At 34.9% G+C, this 19,768-nt stretch overlaps 2 protein-coding genes and 1 long non-coding RNA gene across 5 annotated transcripts; 2 read left to right on the top strand and 1 right to left on the bottom strand.

Annotated features, from left to right (window-relative positions):
• Window positions 1-3,919: 3,919 nt before the first annotated feature.
• LOC138855782 (uncharacterized) lies at window positions 3,920-6,276 on the top strand. Its single transcript, XR_011394864.1, has 3 exons — window positions 3,920-4,100; window positions 4,243-5,715; window positions 5,795-6,276. It is a non-coding gene; the product is annotated as an uncharacterized lncRNA (long non-coding RNA).
• Window positions 6,277-8,152: 1,876 nt separating this feature from the next.
• Window positions 8,153-17,997, top strand: LOC106621249 (serine/threonine-protein kinase Wnk). 3 transcript variants are annotated; one of them, XM_036357005.2, is made up of 4 exons: window positions 8,153-8,508; window positions 15,402-15,878; window positions 16,506-17,606; window positions 17,709-17,997. In XM_036357005.2, exons 1-4 carry the CDS (start codon window positions 8,503-8,505, stop codon window positions 17,865-17,867), a joined length of 1,743 nt encoding a protein of 580 aa, XP_036212898.2. In that variant the 5' UTR covers window positions 8,153-8,502; the 3' UTR covers window positions 17,868-17,997. The 3 variants fall into 3 exon arrangements, with proteins under 3 accessions (XP_036212898.2, XP_069962132.1, XP_036212897.2); XM_070106031.1 differs by having other exon boundaries at window positions 16,365-17,606; XM_036357004.2 differs by having other exon boundaries at window positions 16,254-17,606.
• Window positions 17,953-19,510, bottom strand: LOC106621252 (SKA complex subunit 1). Its single transcript, XM_014240009.3, has 4 exons — window positions 19,032-19,510; window positions 18,837-18,976; window positions 18,415-18,587; window positions 17,953-18,356 (listed from the first exon to the last, which is right to left on the bottom strand). The coding sequence occupies exons 1-4, from the start codon at window positions 19,425-19,427 to the stop codon at window positions 18,196-18,198; spliced, it is 870 nt and encodes a 289-aa protein (XP_014095484.2). The 5' UTR covers window positions 19,428-19,510; the 3' UTR covers window positions 17,953-18,195.
• Window positions 19,511-19,768: the final 258 nt, after the last annotated feature.

Here is a 19,768-nt window from a genome sequence, read left to right as displayed (position 1 = left end):
TGAGAAAAAAAATTTAATTCGCATAAAATATTGACAAGGGTAAGCTAGGCAAAATACGAATTATTTTCATGTGTAGAGTAGAATTTAAAAAGAAATTCAGCGCGTTAAATAATATAAATATTAAGTAAAAGCAGCAAATGATAGCAAATTGTTAGTAAAAAAACATTTAAAAAATACTAAACAGTAAAGCCGTCATTAAAAGCAATTAACTAAATAAAAATTTAAAAACTAAAATTAAATTGATTAACATAAAATTTGGAATTAAAAATAGAAAAAAAGAAAAATAAAATGTGAATATTATGCGCCTTCAAAGTTATTTATTGTATATGTAGATGTGAAAAGTATAAATAAGTATTGATTTAAAAAAATTAAATAAAAAATAAAAAAAATTAACATAAACGAATTCAAGTTTCATCATTTAAAAAACAACAGTTAAGTACAGTTAATTATAGACAATTTATTTTCGACACATTTGAGCTTAATTCGAAAATATTCAGGCAATTATTGTATGTGTGATTAAATATAAAAAGTAATCGTCAACTTCAAACAACAAGTGCTGAAAACTGGCTATTCACAAGCATAAGCCTAAAAAAGTTTGTACGATTTTTAAAATAAAACTTTTGGGCTTTCATGTGTAAAAAATATTTACAAAAAATCGATAAACAAAGGTTTTCATGAAAGCTCTTTGAGGAATGATGTTCTCTAAATCTATCGGCGTGAAACAGTAAATGATTACAGCAGAACGTAATCAGTCAATGAAACTTTAGAAACCATATCTTGACATTTAGAACAAGTCTAACAATGTGGTCGACAACTCAAATGGTTCTAATAAAGTGCCCAAAAATTTATGGATTTCTTTATTAAAATTTAAATACTTCAAATTGCCGGCTAAACAATATAATCAACACAAACCAAAATTTGTGTTTTCACCTGGACAACAGGTTGGGTGAAAGCTTTGTTTGCTTGAGCTTTCATGCAATCAAAAGCAAAAGCTTTAATTAATTTTTGCATACGCTTTTGTTCAATATATTCGAAAAGGTACAATATACAATCATACAATATAACAATACATATTTTTATTTCAAACCAACTTGTTGATTACTTTCAACTGATTTCGAGTAAATTGGAAAATATTGAATTTCATAACAACAAACAATCATTTAGACACCTAAAAAGAAAAACCGTAAACATTCTTGTACATCAGCCAGCCAAAGCCAAGTAGCTTAGTGAATAGTTTAGTTTTTAGACAACATAAATTGTAATGCAAGGTCCGAAATTAAGTGAAATTGAATTACCGAATATAAATAAACAATGTGAAAAAAGAAAAAAAATTGAGATATGTATAAACACAAAAAGTTAAACATAGTTTTAAAATTAACAACTTAAGGTGAGATTGATATGATATTAAAAGCAAAATATAAAAAAAGAAACTCTCGATGTTGTGAAACTTGATGAAATCTCTTTGAAAAAATTCATAATTATTTATAATAAAAACACAATACACATTCATATAATAAATAAATTAAATTTGTATATTTTTTTAGTCAAGACAAACACTCACCACACTTTTAACATTGACTCACATTTATAAAAAAGTTCTCATAGACTCGTATGAACCACCAAAGATTGCTTAAGAATAGTTGCAGAAAAAAGTTTAGAAATAAAAACTACTTAATAAATAAAACACAACCAAAAACAAATTAGAGCAATAAATGTACGAGAAATTGCAACTGCGCCCGCATTTTCTGGTAGTTAGCGAACTTTTTTTTATGAAATGCATTAAAAAATTTATATAAAAATAGAAAAATCTATTTAGCAAATATTAATGTATAGAAATGTACATACATATATAAATATATAAATAAAATTTCATGGCTACATAGATTCCAGATATATATAAACAAAAATTGTGTTTAATATTTTTTTATTGTTTAAAAAATTGCAAAGAAAATATAACAACTTAATTTGTATACAAATATTTTTATTTGATATTCTAAATGTATTATTGTTAGGAAAGAAATGCTAAACATATTTACATATGTATGACAACCCAAATAGGTCTGACTCTAAACTATTGGAAAACCGAAATTTTTAACAAACACCATTAATTGAAGAAAATTTATTTTACAATCGATCTGTACACGCTACTTATACTTAAATATTTATGCTATTTATTACCAACAAATTTAAGTGTAAATTCAGTTAAAGAATAAATTAGCATGCAAGCTGCAGCTTTGACTACCGCAACAATCACACACCATAAATATTGTAAAAACACAAAAAAGCTACATACATGCATTAAATAACGTAAATCGTAAACAGCGTTGCCATGACAGACCCAAAAAGCAATTAGTCTTAGAACGAACTTGAGAGAAAATTTTTTATAAAAAATATGAAAAAATAAAACATAAAAATAAAAATAGAAGTAAATGCATTAATACCAAAGTGAAATTTTAAATTTTGTCTAATGCCACCAAACCAAAAAAAAAAACAAAAACATGCGTAAAATAACATAAATTAAAAGGCATATACGAACTTAACTGTAACGCGCGAATTAACCAAAAAAATACAAAAATATTGTAAAGAAAGAATCAGAATGAAATTATGTTGTTAATGTTTAATTGTTAAAAAATTAAAAAAATAAATAAAAATAAAGAAAAGCTATTTAAAATAAAATATTTAAAGGAAAATTAAGAAAATAAATTAAAAACATAAAGCGAAAAATAAAAAATTTTGGTTAACTTCATTGCTTTCAAAAGTTGGTAAATTTTGCTCTAACTCAGAACCAACCAAAAAAGAAGAGAGTCGAAAATTCCTCCTTTGTATGCTACAGACTTGAACTCATTTCGATTCACTGTAACTTGGAAGATAGCGAATCGAGCATGCAACTGGCAATAAAAATAGCGATAAAATAACATGCAAAAATATTACTCGCATTACATTTTACTTTTGCTCTACATACTCTCATGTGTTGAATTTATCACAGAGACTTGGTAAATCGCAGACTATTTATTTTTAGAGAAATCTAATAAGAATTTCGATTATGTTATATTTCTCTAGATGGAAACTAACAACGAAAATATATAAATAGAAGCAGTTTGATGTCACTGGCCAATCAGTTATTCGAAATTGAGTTCTCCTAATTTTTATTGTGTGCTGATTTGAAAAGTAGAGTATGCATTGGCAATACTCGGATCGTTAGCAAGTTCAAAGTCGACCCTTGGGCAAAAACCATTGCTATACACAATGCAAGGACTTGACTTTTGATCCAACAGTGTATACGGTTGCTATATTTTATAGTGGTCCGATATCAACGCTTCCGACAAATGAGCAACTTCTTGTTAAGTTAAGAGATTAGTTGACGTAAATACAGACGGGCATGGCTAGATCAACTCAGCTCATCACGCTGATCATTTATACAGGGTACACTTTATACGGCCTCCGACGTTTTTTTCTGAAACAAAAACAAGACAAATCTAGCAACTCCAATATAAAAATGGCCTATATATTTAGCTTCTTATATATATTTAATTTGACGTTCTCATTACATCACTTGTGTTATTTCATCAATATTTCTAGTTTTACTTCAGGTAACTGAATATAGCAATGGGATTCGCATTTTAGTCACTCACTCATATAGTAATTAGATTCTGGTCTGCAATATTAACTCTATTTGAACTGAAATAATTAGTGAAATTTAACAAAAAAGCAATCTAAGTATTCGCTTGAAGAAATTTCTACAAAAGTTTGAATTTTGGGGCTTAACGAAATTAAAATGGCGTGTGTAAAACCGTAAGCCATAAACCGAACCGACAGACGTCAGTTTCGAATGACACCCCGTTATGCATAATTCGCATACAAATATAATATATACATACATACACAGCTTAGCGCATTTGTATGCGAGGGTGCACATTGCAAATGCGTAGAATTTCATAATTTTATTACAAACGCCACCACTTGGTTGTCTGTCACCAAAACCAATCGATTGGTGTTTAGTGATCACTGTTTGATTGTTGTGTAATGGAACTTCTAATACGGCGACACTTTCATGCAAACATCTGTTGAAATAGTGAAAGCGAAAACTCATAGCGAAAAAGGTATGTGAGGTTGTGGTATGTTACAAAATGGTTAACAGCTATGGTATGGCCATAAATTTGAGCACGTACCATAATTATAAAAACGTAAATGCCTAATTTTAATTTCGAAATAAATTATTTTCGAACATTTCTTTTTTAACAGTTTTTGACTTTGCCGTAGACAGCACTTCCTACGTGGAAAGCCACTTCGGCGTAATACTTTCGCGTGGATAACCAGCTACAAGTGACGAGTGTACTAAAATAAAATCACACAATTCAAAGCAACAACAATTTTATTATATAGTAACAAAGCATGTGCAAACAAGAAATAGCGGTGCGTCTGAACGAGGAAGCTAGCGACAGCACTTCTGCAAGACTTTCTGCAGCGCGTGTGCTTTATCTTGCCTCCACTTTTACTTTGATTGCGACAAGCGCACAAGTGTCTACGAGGAAATAGATTGCAAAAGAATATTTTATTTCAGCTGATGGTATGATATTGGCCATGTGGCGCTATCTTGTGGCATATTCCGGGCGCCACACAGCATTAGTTGTGTGCCCACTCACGATGAGGCGCCGCAAAATGTCGCCGATCCAAATTAGGTGAAAGAAACACGTTCGCCCAGTTATGTTCGCCTGGTTTTCATGCCTTTTTATGGTCAATGCAGAGTAGGCAACTAGTTTTGTAGTTTTGTAAATATGCATTATCAATATATAACATATGTATATGTGTATATATTTGGCTGGGAGACAACAGGTGCTTCTACTTAGTGTGGTAAGTGGAAAATGTTGCACGCGCTGGGATGGTAATAAAAACAGGGTTTTCCAATTGCTTTTGTGGCAATTTTGTAGCAGTAATCAGTTATTTAAACATGTACGGAAAGAAGAAGGAGAAGAAAAAATTCATACTCTTGCAACTTGCAAGTGTTAAAGCCAGCCAAATACCAACAGATGTTGGTAATATTAAAAAATGTAGCAAAAGGGTTTAACTTTATTATTTGACGAAATCATGAATGGATTACACATAAATTTATTATTATATTAACCAACCTTTGAAGGTCGTAGGCCCTCTTAGTTTTATTACTATATTTTACTTCCCGTCAGCGAAAATTATACTAAAGTCATTGAGGGCAAAGAAATGGAAGGGCTCGTTGCATTAACTTTTGACATTGATCAGGTATATTTGAGAACTTATTTTCGATATTCAATTTCATAAATATAAACATAGTATATACCGGGTGATCCAAGTAGCGGCACTTTTTTCAATAGTCTTCTTTTGACAGATCACGTCTGAGACGTGGCAAGCTGTTATGCTTATTTGTTCAGTATTGTTTGACGAATAGACCAGGTTCAGCACGCAGAAAATATAGCGGCCGTAGCTGAGATTGTACACGTAGACCGTGAAAGTCTATTCGCCGCCGTTCGCTGCAACTCGGACTAACGTATGGAATGATTTGGCGCATTTTACGTCGAGATCTTAAATTGAAAGCGTACAGAACACAGCTTGTGCAAGAACTGAACCGCTCGACCTTCCCAAGCAACATCGCTTCGCTCTATGGGCTCTTGAAAAGTTCCAAGAAGATCCGACGTTTCCGAGGCAAATTTTGTTCAGCGATGAGCCCCATTTGTGGCTCAATGGGTACGTAAACAAGTAAAATTGCAATATTTGGGACAAAGAGCAACCTGAAGAGAAATCTAATAGCTGCCATTTTCTTCAGAAAAAACAACGGTTTGGTATGGTGTGTGCCGGTGGAATCATCGAGCCATATTTCTTCAAAAATTATGCCGGTGTGAACGTAACCGTCAATGGCAACCGTTAACGCGACATGACAACCAACTATTTTATGCCTGAAATTAAAGCTCGTGATCTCGGCGATATTTGGTTTCAACAAAACGGCTCCACTTTCTACATATCGCGTCAATCAATGGATTTATTCAGAGAACACTTCGGTGAGCAGGTAATTTCAGGTGATATCACACCGTTAGACTAGACTTCTTTTGTGGAGGGCCTTGAAACAAAACATCACGCGTGTCATTCGCCAATTACTAGTCGAAATGCTCGAACGAGTCATCGAAAATTGGATTCAACGGATGGACCATCGGAGATGTAGCCGCGGCCAACATTTGAAAGAGATAATCTACAAAAAATAAATGCCGAAGAATTTTCTTTTGAATGATAATAAACATAAATTAAATTGAATTTTCTGTGTTTTTATACCCTGAACAGGGTATATTAAGTTTGCTACGAAGTTGGTAAAACCCAGAAGGAAACGTCGGGGACCCTATAAAATAAATATGTAAATGATCAACATGATGAGCTGAGTTTATTTAGCCATGTCCGTCTGTCCATCTGTCTGTATATATATATATATATATATATATTTGCAATGTGTCAGAACCGGAAACGGATTCAAGTTCTTGTAAGCAACCTTTGTCTTTGTGAAGGGTATTATAGCTTCGGTACAACCGAAATTAATGTTTTTTCTTGTTTTCTTTAAAAAAAAGTAGGGAACTTCGAAATGGATCACCCTTTGAATGGAGTAAAATTAGCCGGATGTTTCAAAATCGTGAATATCAGTTATATGAGGGCTAAAGCAATTTTTCCGTTACTAAAATAACTCTCACATTGGCTGATAAATGTAGTATAAAGTCAACTGGAAGTTCGAAAATCTTCATATTAGGTATATGGGGGCTAAAAGAATTATTGATCCGATTCAAGCTATTTTTGACCCAAAGGTATAAAATATTATCAAAGGAACATTTTCCCCGTAATTGAATAATATATCTCACAGATTGACTGATATTTTCACCAAAAAGTCTTCCATAGGCATTGGGGTCCACATATTTGGCGTCTGGATCCTTCAAAAGTTTTTGTCCGATTTTAACAATTTTTGAGCGTAAGATGAAGTACCTTTTTTGTGGTATTTATGCAAAAATATAATTATAATTGGTTCTTGATTTGTATAGTGGAAAGTGAAAGAATCATATGTAACAAAGAATAAAATTAAAAAAATTATATTTTTCAAAATTTCACACTAGGCGTGAACCTTACAAATTTTACACATGAAAATCCAAAGAAAAATTAAATACCACAAGATGAAAATCATTTTTCTTTATTTAAAGTAAACTAAACACGCTTTTGTTTAGCTCTATATTTCTGGTTCTCTATGAAATCCAAAAGCGACTACGCTTCGTTGAATTCTCTGTGGCGCGTGCCTAACGAAAGTGGACCCACTAGCACAATGGAATCACGTCGCTTTATTGACGCATTCATGCGCGTATTCAACGAGTTTACGACGCCGCATGCCTATTATTGCTAATCTATGTATGTTTTGTTGCTGTTGTGGTTGTTGCATTTATTATATTCACTGCGCGAGTTTTCTTTACGATCATGCAGTTATCAACAGCTAACGCTGCGCATGCGTAAAATCGCGTGCTATCGTTATGGCGAAATGACGACAAAGAGGGTGGGGCAATGTGCGGCGAGCACGCGCTAGATATGTATAAATGTGTGTGTATGCATGTATGTGACCGTGTATATCACAAATATACGTTGCTGCGGTTGCTGATCGAATATTAGCCAATGCCATGGCCAGCAAGAGCCACAGCGAAAAAACAACAGCAAAAAGACGTGTGACCACGCCACAAAAACCAGTGGCGGACACACACACATACACATGTACGTATGCTATTACTACCACATGCAACACGAACGTCAACACTTTCATCGGCTATGCCAAAATTGGTTGGAAAGCAATAAAAGTGGAAAAAGCTGCAAAAAGCAATAACTATTTGTTAACATACTATTTGACTTGCCAATGTTCAGTCGCCGGTTCGGTACGGTTCGCCGCGGCTTTTTTGCATGCGACTTGGTTTTGTGCTTAGGGAAAAAAAGAAAATAACAACAACAACAACTAGTGGCATATGAGAGCACATAGCGCTGCAAAGGCTGGAATGACAAGTGCAGTGGCGCTGACAACAACAACAATTGTCGACACACCAACGGCAACGCGTTCGACGGCACTGCAGCTTTTGTTTGATTTGCGCATCGAAATTTCTTTCAGTCAACTCTGAAATTTCCAACGCGCCTGACTGATTCGATCGACGCGCGAAAACCTTGTGTGTCCACGCCTGTTTTGCTTCCAACCGAATAAGTGTCGCGTTAATCGTGAATATTCGTTTTTTTAGAAAGATTAAAATCGATATTATTTAATATTTTTTGCAAAAAGCAAAAGGATTTCGTGTACCCAACAGGCCATCTAACGGTCATGAAGTTATTGGACGTTATTGTTTACCTCATTTCGATTTTAATCTTTCTATACATTCTTTTGGAATAAAGTGTGTGGGAAGAAGAAGAAAATACATTTTAATAAAATAAAGAATTTGGTTAAATCAGCACAGCTTTACATATAGATTAAAAAACAAAATGAAGGTGAGTGTTTAAAAACGTCATCACCACGTCACCAAACTGAAAGGACTTGGAAAGAAACAAAAACTTTCTCTCTAAATAAAAGGATTGGTTAATTGTTCAATTACTCAACGAATAATTAAAAATAAAAGCAATGTTTTTAGAAACATTTTTTTTGTCATTAATTATTGTCAATAAATATAAAACCCTTCACACGTGTATGTTTTATGACATAAAAGGGTATACAAAGATCTTTATCACGATTTGGATCGGTTAGTTTGCATGGCAGCTATATGCTATAGTGGTCCGATCTGAACAATTTGTTCGGAGATTGTATCGTTGTCTTGGTCTTTAATCCATGCCGAATTTCGTGAAGATAAATTGTCTAAAAAAAGGTTTTGCACACAAGGACTAGTTTTCGATCGTTGAGCTTGTACGACAGCTATGTGTCATAGGGGTCAAATTACGGCGTTTCCGACCAATAAGCAGTTTCTTGAGTAGAAATGGAAAAGAGCAAAAATTTCAAATCGATATCTCAAAAACTAAGGGAACGGACGGACGTACCGATAGAAGACACTTTCTTTATAGCGTCTCCGTCGTTTCCTTCAGGGTGTTACAAACTTCGTGGTAAACATAATATAGTTATAATCCAGGGTATAAGAATATTCTGTGATAGCGAGTTTAGCTTTCAGTTGTGATAGCCACAGCATTGGAAAGCTTTCAACACTTACTTCTTTCAATGTAAAATCTATATCAGTTTAATGGAAGAGAGGTTCACATACAAAGAACCTAAATGCCTATAAGTATACTTCTCATATTTGTTCTCTGGTATTTTCGACCGTGTTTCAAATTATTTTTAAGAGTATGCATTAGAGATTACAGGCTCAAGTATCACCCAAATTGCTCATTACGGTATTTTTATAAAAAAAAAATATCCTTATCATATCTTGACAAAAACTTAAGTACGATCAGACTGAAAGCTACTATCAGCTTAGTCGGGAGATTAAACATTTTTTTGAGAGTTTTCGATCTAACTGTTCGCCGTTTTAAAAACTGTACTCTGAACGTAGATTAGAGCTGGGATTTGAAAATATTAAAAAATCAGCACGAGATTAATTTTTTTAACAATTGGAACTAGTCCAATAAACATTGTATCTGCTTAGTAGGGTATATGTCACACAATAAGTTGTCAGTATTTAACTAGCTGTGAATTCTCTTTATATATCTAATAAATTATATTAGAAGAAGAGCACTGTACTACTTTTAATATTAAAAAATTTTTTTGAAGACTATCTAACCAGTACCATGACTGGATTCATTGTTCTAGGTTTTGAAAGGACCATTAACTCCGATAAAGTCCCCTCATTTACCATATATATGCTTCTATATAGACCATTCTAAAGGGCTTCAGGTAAGCGCTAGTGTATCTAGAATTTCATAAGGTACATTTCTTCTATTTTAGCTCATTCTCTCTTTCCCGAGATACTCCAATGAACTCGTCATTGACTAATCATTATTTCAAAATCATCCAGATCGAATAAAAAGAAATGAATATATTCCAAAGAAATCTTCTAAGCAAATTTCAAAGCAAAAGTTCCTGACTCATTTCCTCTCAACATCAAGAACTACGTAGCATAGCTCCAAGCAGAAAATTTAAATGCATTCCTCCTGTGGCTTAATGAGTAAATTTAACACAGTCACAAATCCTAAGCCTAAAAATAAACTGCACACAAGTTACAGTTGAATGACTCAGTGATAATTTATCGTTGAACACTCTTTTCGAAAACGAATTGCGGGGTAAAAGCGCTACAATTGCGCACACCATTTCCCTCCCTGCCCACACATGTGCACGCGACTGCGAAAACGTTATAGATGGCAACATCGTAAGCAGCAAACTTCGCGCCAAATAAAACTTTCTTTTTGCACTCAGTTGCATTGCAAAGCTTCAGTGTAAAGTACCAAAGTATAACTGTTCTTCGGCTACGATGATTATTAAAGAGCTTTTATACCATATTATATGGTTATGGCATGGCATTTAAACCTTTTCTTCATGGCTAAGGTTTTGCTTCCGATTATCTAGCTATCGGATAAATATAGGGATCTAGTCCGCTTAATCAACACCTTTTATTAGAAACTGTTTCATAGTAAAAAAAAGAGAAGGAAAATTGGGATGTAAACTAGATAGACTACTCCACACTTATCATAATCTTACACACTAGAGCTATAAAACCAATATACAAGCCAGCTAACAATATATTGCTGCCTGCTGTTGTGGCCGACCACTGCGAGGCGGCAACACGTCACTCGTCAACTTGTAAATTGCCGTTATTTGGTTGCAGTAAACCAGTCAAACGTTTATATAAATAAATACTAGACTTAAGTAGGTGTTTATACGTACGTACATGGTAGACATCGAATTGCATTCGTACATATCTAGATACATGTATAACTCGTATGAAATACTGATCCTTTATAGCAGGCAGGTTTCACTTTTCGAGCTAAGAATGAAAGTGTCAGCCAGCAATTTTTCTAGGCAAAAGTATCATACTAAAAATTGAGAGTATATCGTTCCTTAGGATAAAAATGTATACCAAACTTCGTGAAGATACCGCTTCAAGTAAAAATTTTTCCATACAAGAACAAGATTTTGATCGATTAATTTATCGGCAGCTATATGCTATAGTCATTCGGTCTAAACAATTTCTTCGGGGATTATACCGTTGCCTTGAAAAATAATTAGCGTTAGTAGACCGCTAGTGGTCCGCTATCAGCGGTTCCGACAAATGAGCAGCTTCTTGGGGAAAAAAGGACGTGTGTAAAATTTCTGATCGTTATCTCAAAAACTGAGGGACTAGTTCGCGTATATACGGGCAGACAAGCGGAAGTGGCTAAATTAACACAGCTCATTACGCTGATAATGGATCACGGATATATTATTTCACGAGTATTTCTTAAGTACTCGATTAATAATACGAATATTGGGTTCCAACGATGAAGAACACTGATAATAATCAGCACAGAACAGTAGATAGCAAATCGAGATGTAAATTAAAGGATTCGGATCTGATCTGAGTTTGGTTCACATGTACTAGATTATTCTTCTAGATTTTAACTCTATTATGAAGATCGGGTTTTCCATCATTTTTATATACATTATTTTAAACTCAACAAGATCACTTTGATATAGTTGTAATATCAGATATGACATAGTCAACTCGGTAGAATAATAGATGAAGGCAGTTATCATTTTTTACGGCAAAATTTTCAAGCAACAAATTTTACAGAGATCTGATAAAAATTCTGAATAATTCTATGGTAAAGAGGAGGGGAGTGCTTTGAAACATTTTCGCGTTAGTTAAATTTGGTAGGAGTAGTTAGTAAGTGCAGCCTCTCAGCAGGCTTTGAAGAACACTTAAATTTTTTTCTGATATTTCAACACATACATATATACTTTTATAGTATATAGAGTCATTATAAATGTAATAACAAAAATATTTTCTAACCGTAAACAAATAAAGGTGGTTAAGAGCTACAATTTTTGGTATACACCTGGCAATGCCTGTATATTATTAATAATTCTTTTCTCTATTGTTAGGTTGACAAGCACTTCGGATTGTATTAGTACCCCTAGGCAGTATTTAACTATACATAATAGCAGCCTTTAGTATCTGAGAAAAATGCTCAGCTTTCAAAAAGAAGAGCGCCTTTTTAATAGAAACATAAAAAGTAGGAATTATTACATTTCCTAAAAATAATTAACCGCATGTCAAGCCAAAAATAGACGCTTACAGCATTTATGTTTTTGGTGTGTTGCTTGACAAGTGCTGAAAATCTAACAAAAATCAACAAAGGCAGTACTTCACTTAAATAAACGGCTACACTTCTAAAGCACTTAAAAAACTATTACATAACTTTTCTACTCATAAATCATAATGTAATTCACTATATAAATATCATCTTCAAACATTTTCAAAGCGTTAAACTATACACACATCCACTCACTGCCTTTCCAACGAAAGACTTCAGTCACAAACTTTTTACAATTTCTGCAGTGAATAGAAGAAGCAACCGAGTAATTCATTGAACACGTTAATAAGTAGTTGCTATTAACTTAATTAAATAGAAAATAGAGCCAGTCCTCGTACGCAATTCAATGCGCAAAGCAATAATTTGATATGCGTTATTTACAATAAATAACGGTAATAATGCACCACTTGGGCCAGCATATTGGTAGAGTGACCATTTAAAAGAAATGTTTGTGGTTAAAATTGTAGTAACGCAACCACTTTATTGTTGCTGTTTTTGTTGCTTACAAGCGCTACTTAAAATGTGCCACACGTTCCATCAGCGCGCATCAAAGTTTCACCTTTGTTATTGCTAGTTGAGTTTTTGTACTTTTACTTCTGCCTATTTTCAACATACACATCTACACACAAATCTATATACAATATACTTGTATATATGGATGTGAGTAATTGTTAAACAGCTGTGATGATGAGCAGGCGTTACAGTGTGCAGTAATTGCCTAATGAGCCGCTGACAGGCGCTCAGGCAGCTGCTATAAGTAACTACATACATACATATTCTTCTACAATATATGTAAGAGTGTGAGAAAAGGCGTTAGATGGAATGCTAATCTTATCATTTTCCTTTTAATAATCATATCAATGCTCTGAAGAAATCATCATGAGCTGTTATCGTCGTCTTCTATTCAAGTTGTTGCGTGTATTTAAATATTTAAAAATCGATAATCAGTAAAAAATCGATTATTGAAACAATAAAGTTATTTGCACAAGATTGTCTTCATCGTCTAATTTTTAATCTATTTAAAACCACATCACCCGATAGATGGCGCTGTTAGCAAAACAGTTCTACAGACCATATTTGGTGAACGAGTATTTCTATAATAATTCTTCAGTAAAAAGATACCCATTGCTTTTCCAATAACAAAGTCTTGAGTAATCTGTTGTGCGCTATATACTGTAGAAAGATAGGATTTCATACTACAAACATCTCAGAGAGTTTGGTGATTGCTTAATTCAGTATTGTCCGACCGACATCTAAGTACTACTTCGATTAACCAGGAGCTAACCATTGCACCAAAAAACCATTGGAAATTATTTAAATAATGCTGGATACAAAACAAGCTCGATAAATGAGTGTCACAGAATTAAGGTGAAAACAAACCTCATGGACCGAATTTCCATATGCAAATCGCTATTGAATCGATCCATTTCTGAAGCGTATGGATACTTGTGATGAAGGGTGAAAGCGATCGTGATCAAAGGACTGTGAGCCGGTGCAAAGAGTGCCCAAGCCAGGATTGACATTCAGGAAAGTTTAGCTATGTGTTTGCTGAGGTTGGCAGAGAATAATCTACAATGAGCTCTTATTTCGGTCGTGTAGTGTCAACAATTGGACCGCCTAAAGCAATAGCACAGATGCGACAAGATTTGATTAAAAGAAGAGAAAATATATTCCAACAGGACAACGCCATGTCGCACACATCGATATTGACTCGCTAGAAGCTACGGCAGCTTGGTTGGGATGATCTTATGCATCCATCTTATAGTTCGGAACTAGTATCAAATAATTACTACCTCATTCTAAACTCTATTTAAAGCAAAAACAATGGATTTCTTTTAATTATACCATTATAAAAGCAAATATAGTTAAATATAAGTGGGTGTTGAAATAAGTTTTAAAATTATTTTAACTTAAAATAAGTTGTGAAAAGTATCTTCAATCGGCCTCTCCTCAGCCAATTTTATCATTATCTGTAGAAGTTATGACTGTGAGCTTATATCTTGGCAGTATTACTTAGGTCAAGGATAAATTGCTGGCGTACCGAAATGATGTATTATCGAATCTATTGCAAGTTTTAAATATGGTACGTCACTTCTACGTTGCGTGATCAGGTTTAGAATGCTGGCCTTTAACTGTGCTGCTGGGCTTGGTAAATTTAAGGCTGAAAATAACTACTATAGTAAGATATACTTCAGGGTTACTCTAACCAAAATTCGTACAGGATTTAAAGATATCTATGCTAAAGCTTTCGGAAGTCACCTGAACTTCGTAAACAAGCGGAATCTCAATCGTTCTGTTACCGTGAATGTTTCGGCTGCATTATATCACTTTATGCAAGAGCTAGGATTAAAATGAACTAACTAAGCATAAGCAATTTCAACTTAAATTTGGTGTGTTATAGCTTTTTCTGAGATGTGATTTTATCACAAGACTCAACCAGATTTTGATAAAGGTTTTCCTGTCGGATTTTCAATTTTGTATTATCATTAATTTCTATTGCTTTTTTCTCTACTTTAACTAAAAAGTGCTTTTAGAAAAATCTTAAAAATAGTTAACTCGTCGTATCTGCAAAAATATTGTGAATTACAATATATTTTATGTAATGTTTATATAATAAAGATGTGTGATAAAACATACATATGAAAACCAAAACGTGCATTGATTTCTACAAAGAAACATACACAGATATTTCCATATAATTGCCCAAACGCAAAGGCATTCGAACGATTTGCGTTACACACGCCTGTACGTTAGCGCATTTTACTTTCATACTGCGCATGCGCAAAGGTCTCGATATTGGTCAATGGACAATAATACACACAATTACACTAAATATGCCGTTACACATACGAGTATATTAATAGCAACAAACACGTCTGAATAATAGAAATTTTTAAACAGCTTTGTAATAAAAGTAAATTCAAATGGAGAAGTCAACGGAAACAAAATAAAAGTATAAAATGTTTAACAAATGTGAACACATATTTATATTTATATAATTACACATGTTTTTATTTTAAAAATTTATTATTATTACTGTATACTATACATATTTCACTTCAATAAAAATATAAATAATAATATAATATCCTTAATTCAACTTCTTGCAGCTCTTCACATCAGTTTGCATCCTCGTGACCGTTCTGGTACTCGCTAACGGCGAGCCACCCATCGGCAAACGTCCGTTAGGCTACCCGCTGTGGGGCAGTAAGAGCGCCAAGCAAATTGTCCTCAACCGCAACAAAGCTGCACTCGCTGGCGCCAAACAACGTACGCTGGTCGTGCAAATCCGCAGCGATCAGCCCGTGCCGCTCGTGCTAAAGGGCGGACGCAATGCTCAACAGCTGCGACATGGACCGAATCATTTGCGTGGCATACGTCCCGTTAAGCTAACCGGCCCGGTTTACTTGAAATCGCCAACGCTCGGACACAAACATTTGCAGCGTAAGCCGTTGAAAATTAAATTGGCGAACGGTAAGCTGCAGCATAAGCCGGCCACCAGCTACGAAGTGCCATTCCGCTTTGAAGTGCCTGCAACAAATACGATCCAATATCCACCGTTGGGCAATGAAGTGCAGCAACTGCCGGTAAGTTTGAAATATGAAGAAGGGCGTAAATAATAGTCGAATATTATTTGCTTTGAAGTGAAAAATTTCCGAAAGCTCCGCGTTGAACTTTTCTTATAAATTCGTTTAAACCGGGACGTTCTAGTAACGCAGAATCTGAACTCGCATAAGGCCTGATTACCACAGTGCTTTTCAATCCGATTACATTTCGAAATTCATTTGTGAAATCAAAGCAAGTATTATTATTTTCAAACTTCTTTCAAATCTGTTCTCATATTTTTGCGGAAGACTACTGTTTTTGTCACAACACAAATTATCGAGGAGGAAAACAAAAACACTTAAATACTAAACAAAAAACCAAACTCAACCACAAAACCACAATCACTTCACTTACAGACGGAGACACACAGCGATTTCATCACTGAGCATGAGCATGAAAACGATCACTTTGCACCCATACACACAATACCCGCACCTAATCTCTCCTTGCCTGAAAATCATCCCCAGGAATCATATTTACCACCAAAACTACAATCACAAACCTACCATCACACCCTCACCAATCACAACAACATCGAGAATCAGTATCAGGTGACTGAAGAACATACCAATGATCAAACTATACGTGACCCACTTTCTGGCTCGCAGAAACTCTTCGCACCCGATCCAGATCCTTCATTGCCAGTCGCACAATTGCGTCCCGCCACGGAGCCGTTCAATCAACCCAGCAATGGCAAACCACTGCCGGTTGATGTGCAATCGAATTTCCTTGTACCCGCCCAGCCATTGGTGCAGATAATTGGCGCTCAAGAGGTGCCCACACCCGAAATCTATCCCATTCAATTTACACAACAAGCACAACTTCAACCAGTTGTGGGCGCCAATGTCGCTGCCGTGCATACAGCATACGATCCAACCTATCTGATCACGCAGTCCAACCAGTTGTATACGCAACATCAGCAACAGCTGTTCCAGCCCAGCGCCAGCGTCCTACACGGCGCTTATGTCAATGCCGATCTCACACAGGAAATCGCCAGTGATGGTCAAATCTTGCAGGCGGCCAAAGATCCACACCACAACATCCACCCGGTGTTGGATAGCGCACCACAATTTGCTGCACTTATCGCTGCACCGGTCTTAGGTGAGCAACACTCGGCCGGTCATTACAATTTACAGCCACAGGCGGCCGCTTTAACTGCCACATCGGCATCGCCCGAGGGTGGTTTTGTTGTGTCGAATTATTATGATAATGCTGGACCGGATAATTCTCAGCTGCTGCAAGCGTACGCTGAGGAGGAGGCGCAGCGTCTAGAAATCGAAGCGGAACAAGATAAGCAGCAATATGCCTTACAGCAGCAACAGCAGCAGCAGCAGCATTTATTGGCTCTCCAACAACAGCATCAACAACTACAACAACAACACGACTTGCAGCAGCAACAGCAGTTGCATTTACAACTACAAGATCAGCAGTTGCAACAACAACTACAAGAAGAACAATTACAACAACAGCTACAGGAGCAGCAACTGCATCAACAGCTACAGGACCACCAGCTACATCAACAGCAATTGCAGCAGCAGCAGCAGCAGCAACGTCATCAACAACAACAACAACAGAGTCACCATCAACAACAGTCGCTAGATCCAGCAGCTGCCGCTTTCTACGAACACCAACGTTTAGTCCAGCAGCAACTTGGCGATGACACTCCACTGCGGATATTCGTGCCAGACGATGAAGCTGCCGGCGAAGCGGTAAGTTATGCAAATATTGAAGACTATATCGTTTAGAATTGGCGAATAATATATATCTTGTAAATTGTATTTGATTTCACAATATCTATTCCACTTTATTAGCGTCTACAAAAGCGTTCTGATATGGTTAAAAAAGGTACTGTCGAGGATGCGAGCACATCGAACAACACTACAGCCGACGACGATCTATTCGAGGTATCTTCGTCCGTTGAAGTGTCTAATGAGAACCAAAAAGATGAACAAACGACTGACAATGAGTGATTGAAGCTGCGGTGGGGCATTGCAAACTTGTTGGAGAAATAACAAAAAAAAAAATTTTCGAATATGTGTAAAAATCATATCTATATTATAGTTTAGCATAATAAATTATTTATTTATTTTATATTTATAATTTGCATTTTTCATAAATGTTTGAAGGAGATTTAAGAAGTTGCATCCAAATAATTGCCGTAACAGCCGGTTCTACTTTACTAGAACCCATATTTAACTCAATTCACAAACCCTCCTACTTTATTTCCGTGGAAAACTGCACTTTTGTTGCAAACACGCCCTTTTTATTAGAATACAACTGAATAATAACTTCAATTATCTACAAAATATCAGCATTCCATATATAACATACAGTCTGCAACACGCGCTGCTCCTGTAGAATACCCAAATGCCGCAGCATCACAATTCGATTCTGTTGTTTTTTATCCAGCATCTTATGAACTTGTTGTGAAATATCGCCCGCCGTAATGAAATTTCGTCCTGTAATAAATTAACAATTAAATATTAGCGATTTAAGCCGGCAACTATTGTCAAATACCTGGAACATAAGTCGATTGTTGATTGTACACTTTCCACAATTCTAAATCATGTCGATTGCGCACTGTATTTCGTTGGCGATGTATTAGCTGATACTTTTTATTAAAACACGGAACTATGACATTGTCTAGAAAGTTCCGAAGTTCATCAACAGATTCCCGACCGCGCATATATCTGGAAATAGGATATGTAGATTTTAAATAACAAATGCGTAATAAATAAAAATTTAATATTTATATAACATAATAAATGCAGCTTAATTTTATTGGTGTTAGAAAGAAGTCAACTGTACAAATAGCACATTTAAATGCTCTTAAGTTCTTCCTTAAAGATATCAACGCGACCTTAAAACCAAGCTGTTTTTTTTTATACGGTACTATAATTTAGAAAGTTATGAGTATAAAAAAATGGGATTTCACTTACTTTGGTATTGACTCAAACTGTTTGGGTGTTATACGGTATTCGAAGTCTAAAAATGTGAAAGGTATTGGATTAAGATTTCTTTGTTTCACTAATGGTGATTCCTTATAACTGCTTAATGTAAGTTTAGGTGTTATAGCATTCTGTAAAAGGTAAATTGTTGAATTACGTTGTTAAGCAAAATATCATAGCACTTACAGTATGCAAATTTAGATTATCTAATCCCTTTTCTATTGCCGTTATAGGCATTCTTTCTGCAGTCCGCGGTGCGTTTGAAGCATTGAAAGCGGCCAACACTTCATTGTCTCTCTTTTGAGCTTCCTCAAACTTCCTTCGACGCTCTGCCAACACATATTCCAAAATCGCACCCTGCTGCCTTTGCATACGAATTATTAAACGACCATGTTGTTCATCCACTTTGTTAATATCTTCTTTAATAGCTTTCCTCACTTGATCCATAAGTTTCTGTAGTTCCTTGGTTTCTTTTATTAATTTGGAGGAAACATTGTGTACTTTTTCACGACGTAAACTTAGCGCTATGAAGTTTTCAATCAATGTTATTTTTTCATTGATAGCAATTTTAAATTCTTCCATTATTATATCAATTAAATTAAATTAGTAATAAGAATTTATTCAATAAAGCGGTGAGCAGGTCAGAAATTCAATTTATCTTTCAAAAATAATAACTTAAATACATAGGGTGAATACGATGACAAAACACTTAAAGTGCTGCCACTTGGACAAATTATAACTAATAAAAGTTAATCAGGCCATTGTAATAACCATAAAATGTGTTTCTAATATTCTACAAAAACACATACGATTCGTTAAGTAATTACATTTTCACTTTTATTTTCATTAAATAATAAATGTACGGGTTTTTGTTATTCTGGTAAATACGTTCTCTGGTTTACGATCTCTCTTCGACCTCGTAT

The sequence above is a fragment of the Bactrocera oleae genome, chromosome 2 (assembly GCF_042242935.1).
Source record: "Bactrocera oleae isolate idBacOlea1 chromosome 2, idBacOlea1, whole genome shotgun sequence".
In the NCBI taxonomy this organism is placed as follows: domain Eukaryota; kingdom Metazoa; phylum Arthropoda; class Insecta; order Diptera; family Tephritidae; genus Bactrocera; species Bactrocera oleae.
Note: the sequence above shows the minus strand (reverse complement) of the source record. Positions and strands in the feature narration are given on the sequence as shown.